The following is a 6,986-nucleotide window of genomic DNA, read 5'->3' as shown; positions in this document are numbered from 1 at the left end:
TATGACAGCCATGGAGCTGTCGTATTTCTCCTAAGAAGAAAAAATAAAACAAGGAAGGGGGTAGAGAGCGATGGAGGTTGCTGTTTCAGAGATGGATGTAGGGAAGGGCTCACTGAGGAGATGACACTGAGAACTGAAGGAGGCGAAGGGCCAGGCACGGTGGCTCACGCCTGTAATCCCAGTGCTTTGGGAGGCGGAGGTGGGAGCATCACTTGAGACCAGGAGTTTGAGACCAGCCTGGGCAACATAGCGAGACCCCATCTCTACAAAAAAAAAAAGGCGAGGGAGTGGGGGAGTAAGCCTGGGGAAATCTGGGTGAACAATATGTGCAAAGGTCCTGAGGTGGGAGGAGCCTGCTTGGTTTGTCCCAGAAGCAGCCAGGTGGCTGGTGCGGCTATGACAAGGGAGGAAGTTGTAGGAAATGAAGTCAGAGGGATAGTAGGGGAGTGGCAGGGGGGCCTGTTGGCTATGACAAAAACTTTGGATTTTGTTTTAATAGGAACAGGTGGAAGCTTTCAAGCAGTGGGTGAAGGGATGGAGCAAATGAGGCAGAGATGGCAGAGAATCAGCGGGGACAGGCACAGATCTGTGTGTCCAGTGCTCAATAGAGGGCCTAGCACAAATGCCCGCCAATGGTGTGCGCATGCGTGAGCGAGACCCCAGACCAACAGAGAAGTCAGAACAACATCTAGATGGATGGATGGACTCAGAGACCCCCAAGGAGAGGCCGGCTAAGGACCCGGGGACACCCGGGGACAGCAGATGCAGACAGATAGACAGCAGCTCGGCTGAGAAGTCCCATTCCTTCCAGAGCCCTCCCCATCTGGAAAGCTCCCTGGGGCTGGAAAAACCCCCCAGACCCCCCTGCCCGCCTCGCTCGTGGTGTGCCCACTCACACCTCAGGCAGAGGAAGCTGGCAGGCCCCGCAGGAACCTTTCTGTGCGGGTGTGGGGGGGGAGTGGGGGCGGGCGGGCGGCAGGGACGAAGGGAGAGGAGTGGCAGGCAGGCGGGCAGCGGGCAGCGGCTACACAAAGGCCCCAGTGTCTGCCCCTCCTGCCCTGGGTACAGATATAAATAATATGTACATATACCTTTATATATATACCAGCGGCTGGGGGCGGGAGCCTGGGGGCAGCGCTCCCCTAAGGGCCCAGACATGGCAGAGTCTGCTCCTGTGGGCGTTGGGGGCTCGGAGACCCACAGATAGTGCCCATGACTAGCAGGCTCAGGCTAAGAGACACACAATGACAGAGAGAAGGAGAGAGAGAGAAACCTACAGTCAGAGACTTGCCAAGAGAGACCCCGAGGGAGAGAGCAAGTGGCAGAGAACAGGGTGATACAAATGGGACACGGTGGCAAAACAGGCAGAGAGCTGGAGCTCCTCTGAAGAGAGACAGAAGTCAGAGGGACAGGGACAGGGACAGGGACAGGATGAAGACAAGGGTCATGGCAGAGAAAGGCAGAGCACAGAGGAACCCAGGTGAGAGGAAGCAGGGACAGAAAGAAACAGAGCGGTCAGGAGACACACACAGAGGGACACAGACAGACAGACAGAGCCAGGACCAAGGCTGGGGTCTTGGACAGGCCGGTGCCCGAGGGTGGGGGAGGGGAGGGCACATCTCCAGTCTGGGGGGCTCTGGTCTAGCCCAGCCCCGAGCAGGCTGAGGGGCAGGGAGCGGAGGTGAGGGAGGTGGCCCTTGGGTTCCGGATCTTGGTGTTTGCCTGGGGCCGGCCTTGCAAACAGGCGCCCAGCAAGGGTGGGATGGGCTGGGCTCCAGCCCTGGCACCCGTGGGCCTGACACACCCACCTGTGGCCTGGGCAGTGAGTAACACGCACGGTGACACCTGGGTAGATGGTGACACATAGAGGGACAGACACGGTGACAAACAGTGACAGATATAGGCAGAGCCACAGCGACAGGTCCAGAGTGACAGAGACATAAACAGCCACAGAGACCCACTATAGCACACAGTGACAGATACATACAGACCAAACTTAATGACAGACGCACAGTGATACACATACAAAACACAGTGACAGGCAGACGTGCTGTCAGGCACAGAGACACAGTGACAAAATACACAGTGAGGAACAGATACGCAGTGACAGACACAAAGAAGACAGTGACAGAACAGTGACATGCACAGGGACACAGATACACAAGCGCAGTGACAGACACAGCCGTAAGCACACACGATAACACGCTTAACAGGCACATCATGGAGTGACATGGAAGCACACAGGGACAGTGACATGGAACACCCTGACTCGCACGTACACATCCTTGTAAATTGCCTGGTCACGAGTGTGGGGGGGCTTCCGGGGGCGCCCCATCTCCTCCCATGGCAGGTGTGGTGGGCAGTGGGGGTGCCCACCAGGGAGGGCCCGGGCCCAGGACTCTTCTGTGCGACTGTCCCCCGACATCCACAGAGCAGCGTGGTGGTTGGGGGCCGGACACCGAGGTTCAAGCCCTGGCACCCTATTCGTTATCTGTGTGACCCTGGGCAAGTCGCTTCACCTCTCTGTGCCTGTTTTACCAACAATAAAGTTGAGGGGAGCAGGAGGGGTTGAGTCAATCGGTTCTATAAGGCGTTCACACAGCGCCAGACATACGGTAAACCCTAGCAGCTTTTAACGATTGTGACCATCATCATCGTCATCACCTCATGCCTCCCAGTGCAGACAACCCTCTGCCCACAGCTGGGACCCTTCCCCGGCCTCTGCTTCCCTATCCACAGGCCTCTTCCTTGGACCATGTCACTTGAGGCCCACAGCCCAGGGCCGCCAATGTCCCCATGGCCACCTCCATCCCTGGTCCCTGGCAAACCCATGTCTGTCCATGCGTCCCACGTCTGACCGTGGTACTTTTCCACGCTGGACATCAGCCGGCTGTCCCTGGGGTGGGGGTCACACCTGCCCACGCCAGCAGAGCCGGTGGCCACCAGACACCCTGACGGATGGCCCCACCCTCCCCCAAGGACCCTACAACAACACCCCGCCCCTCCGGCCACCTGAGGTCCCCACTGGGGCGGCCTGAGGCCCGAGCCTGGGGACAGGAAGCCCCAGGCCTGGCCGCCCTGAAAGCCTCTTTCAGCCTGGGCCTCCTCCCGCCACCACCGACTCCTCCCGCGGAATAATATTTGGGCTGTTGGCCGGGGGGGCGGGGGCCAGATCCGGAGGCCGCCTGGGAGAAGCCAGAAACCGCAGGGCTTCCTGCCTCGGGCTGGCCGACTCAGGGAGAGACCCCCAGGCCCGAGGGAGGGGGGCGGGTGCCCGGGGAGACTGAGGGCCTTTCTCTCGGCCCCAGTTGTTTTTTCCAGGAACCAGGAGGAATTCCCCAGCCTGCCCAGGACAGCGAGGTGGGACGGACAGGGGAGCCAGCACGACAGGGGGCGGGGGTGACACGCAGCTGGCAAGGCGGGCACAGCGACAGAAATAGAGGGCCTGGCTTGCGCGGTGGCAGGTAGAGGCGGAAACTCAGGGAGCCGGGAGAGGGAGGGTGGCCAGAGAGGACGAGAAACCAGAGATCGAGAAAAGGAATGAGGGGAGACAGATCCCAAGAAAGGAAGTCAGAGTCCCTGAGAGAAGGGGGGAGAGACCTGGAGACCCAGAGAGAGGGAAGGACCGAGTTGAAGCAATAGAGAGAAAGCAGAGAGAGAGAGAGAGAGAGAAAGAGGGAGAGAGAGAGAGAGGGAGAGAACAGGGCAGACCACATGAGAGACAGACGTGCAGCATTTCAAAGAAACCAAGAGACAGAGGCAGAGAGGAAGGGTCAGGGACAAAGTGGCACAGAAAGAGATGACCCCAACAGACAAGGAGAAAGGTGGACACGCACACGGGGAGACACAGCGCACGTGCGCACACACATGCACACACAGGTGAATGGATACACACAGGCGAAGTCTTTGGTGTTCGAATGAATGAATGGCTGGCTGTCTGACCAAATAAATGAATGAACAGCCAGAGAGCCAACAACCAGGACCGGCAAATGCAACAGGACGAAAAGACATTATCAGACCCATCCTGCCCACCTGCTCCACTGCTGAGTGACCTTGGCCCAGTCTCTTCCCATTCCCAGCCTCAGTTTCCCCCCTGAAAGGAGGGCCGCGAAATGCACCATCGTGTTACCGAGAGAGCCACTCCGAGCGGCAGACAGGTGGACTCAGAGCCTCAGAGCCTCGGCAGAGACCTGGAGGGACAGACACGCAGATCCCAAACCCAGAGCCCCACCATGGCCAAAGGAGGACCCAGCTCCTTCCCCACACACCCACGAAAGTAACAGACACCCCAGGCCTGGCAGACTCTCCACACGGGCTCCCACGCAACCACAGCAGTGACAGGCATCATACTCAAACACACATGCTTTCTTTTAAACATGTAGACACATGTTGGCTCACAGAGATACACATAAATGACCGTGACGGGCAGACCTGTCACGTGGATGTCTTCACACACGCACACTCTCTGAGGCAGTGGGCAGGGAAGCAAAGCGACAAATGGCCACACCTGACCCAGAGGGACCTGGGGATAGGTGTACAAAGAGAACCACACACAAAAAACAATAATGACACATACACAAGACGCCCAGAGTAGGAACAGACACACAAGGACACACAGCTGTGGGACACAGACAATAGGTAACACCCTATAGTAGACTGTGGGGACCCCAAAGGGCGTAGTGATACCCTATAACCCCAGCACACGTGTGCACACACGCACACGCACGTAAATCCCAGCATGCACACGGTCTCCAGTCCTTCGATTAACATCTCGCCTGTCCTCCTCCTCCCCAGCTTAGCCCAAAATTGAGCAGCCCCTAGGCTGCCTGAGCCTCCGAGCTAGAGGGGTGTGTGTGTCTGGGAAGTGGGGGCAGGGAGATGGCCTTGGTCACCGCAGAGCCACCTCCCCCTGCTGCCCTGGCCTCACTGCTGCGGGGGCTGCTATCTGTGAACAAACTGTCCTTGGGGTCAGGGACAGCAAAGAGCCAAAGATCAGGTCGATGCCTCCCTCAGCCCCTCCCCCAGAGGCAGCCAGGTCTAGGGGAAGGAAGGAGAGGGGCCGGGGGAACAGAAATTCGGGTGTTCAGCCCCACAGGGCTCACCCACCAAGGAAAAGAGACATTCATAAGAGGTGGCAATGGTGCCTTTAATGGTCAAACACAGCCAGTGTCCCGCTTCCCAGGCAAGAACCAGACTTCAGTAGACATTCCCCACACCCTAACCAGCCCTTTCGGGTTTCCCCTGGACCAGAGTGGACAGATGGACTTCAGAGAAAACCAAGGTGTATTCTCACCTCCACCCCTCACCCAACCCACTCCAAAGAGATGGTGACAGCTCAGCCAACATGAGGCTGTGGTGGCTATCACAGGGCACGATGGCCCACTGATAATGTCACCCAGCCAGTAGGGTGGCAATCAAAGCACTCGATGGGCCAAAAAAGATGTTATACAGGATGGTGGCCAACTTGGTATGTACTGTGCCAAGAAGTCCACCAAGAAAGAAGTGACCCCAGCACCCAATGGGTCAAAGGAGATGAAATGGTATCACCACCACGCCCAAAGGGTGAGTCAGGAGATGTCCATCACAGCACCCAGAGGGCCCACCGAGATGGCATCCCAGATGGCGGCCACTGAAGCACTCAGTGGATCAACCAATAACACCAATCAACATGGCAGTCTTCGGCACACCCAGTGGGCCCACCAAGATGTCCATGGTGGTTATCACAGTACGCAGCAGATCAAAATGATGCCCACAGAGACAGCAATCATCACGGTAAGGAATAGACCGACCAAGATGTTACCCGATGAGACAAGCAAAGTGTCACCCAAGGATCAGGCCCCCGAGAGCCTGGTGGTGTGACCTACAGCCGTACCCCACCGCCGTGTCCCCCAATCCCCGCTAGGATGCATTAAGCAGGGAGCGGGAATAGAGGCCCTGGTAGTAGACCCCCGGCTCCCCACCTTCAGCCCCATAGCCCCCAAACCCCACGTCCAGTTTGGCAGGCGCTGGCGTCTGTTCCGACATCAAGTTGTTGATGGAGAAAGGGTGGTTGAAGTTGTAGGGTGCGTCCAGCTTCAGCTCCCCTGGGAGCTCCAGGCCAGCGAAATAGGGTGTGGAGGGAGGGGGTGAGCCACAGTCCAGAGCCCCCACATCTTCCCCACCCTGAGCCTCGGGCTCGGGGGCTGGAGGCGGGGGCTGGGGCGGGGAGGCGACCGTGGCAGCCGGGGTGGTGGTCGCCACGGCAGCCCCTGTCCCGTTCCTGGCGGTGGCCGCCCCACTGCCGCCTTTCTTCACCTTCTCCTCCAGCTTGAAGCGTTTCTGGCGGCGCAGGTAGCAGCCGTTCTCAAACATGTTCCCTGAGCTGGGGTGCAGGGCCCAGTAGGAGCCCTTGCCCGGCTTGTCTGGGGAGCGCGCCACCTTGACGAAGCAGTCGTTGAAAGACAGCGAGTGGCGGATGGAGTTCTGCCAGCGCTGCTGGTTCTCCCGGTAGTAAGGGAAGAGGTCCATGATCCACTGGTAGATCTCGCTCAGCGTCAGCATCTTGCCCGGCGCCTGCTGGATCGCCATGGTGATGAGCGAGATGTAGGAATACGGGGGCTTGGCGTGCGCCAGGGGCCGCCGGTACCCTTTCGGCATCTCCTTCCCGTGCACCAGCCCAGGGCCCGGGCCCCCGTACCCTGAGCTGCTGCCTCCACCGCTGCTGGCACCCAGGCCCGGGAAGGTGGGCCCCAGGGGCGCTGCGGGAGCTGGGGGTGCCAGGGGGCCTGAGGGCAGTGGGGAGGCGGGGAGCCCCCCGGGAGGGTAGGGAGAGCTTAGGGGGTTCAGGGTCATGTAGGAGTTGAGGGGGGCCATGGTGGGCACTGGGGTCACTGGAGAGTAGACCTGCAGGGAGAGAAAGAGAGACGCGGAGGGGTCAGTGGGGCTCCACTCTGCTGGTCAGCAAAGGATCACAGGACCCACCCTGTGTCCATCTGTCTGTCCTGCCT

The 6,986-nt window shown here is 59.1% G+C and overlaps 1 protein-coding gene across 1 annotated transcript in view; it reads right to left on the bottom strand.

Annotated features, from left to right (window-relative positions):
• Window positions 1-5,125: 5,125 nt before the first annotated feature.
• Window positions 5,126-6,986, bottom strand: part of FOXA3 (forkhead box A3) — a 7,104-nt gene continuing 5,243 nt past the window's right edge. Inside the window, exon 2 of the mRNA XM_012653211.1 lies at window positions 5,126-6,882. Coding sequence (XP_012508665.1) covers window positions 5,899-6,882 — 984 coding nt within the window. The 3' untranslated portion in view covers window positions 5,126-5,898. The remainder of the gene's footprint in view (window positions 6,883-6,986) is intronic.

Source organism: Propithecus coquereli, unplaced genomic scaffold, assembly GCF_000956105.1.
Source record: "Propithecus coquereli isolate 6110/MARCELLA unplaced genomic scaffold, Pcoq_1.0 Scaffold42, whole genome shotgun sequence".
Taxonomy (NCBI): Eukaryota; Metazoa; Chordata; class Mammalia; order Primates; family Indriidae; genus Propithecus; species Propithecus coquereli.
Note: the sequence above shows the minus strand (reverse complement) of the source record. Positions and strands in the feature narration are given on the sequence as shown.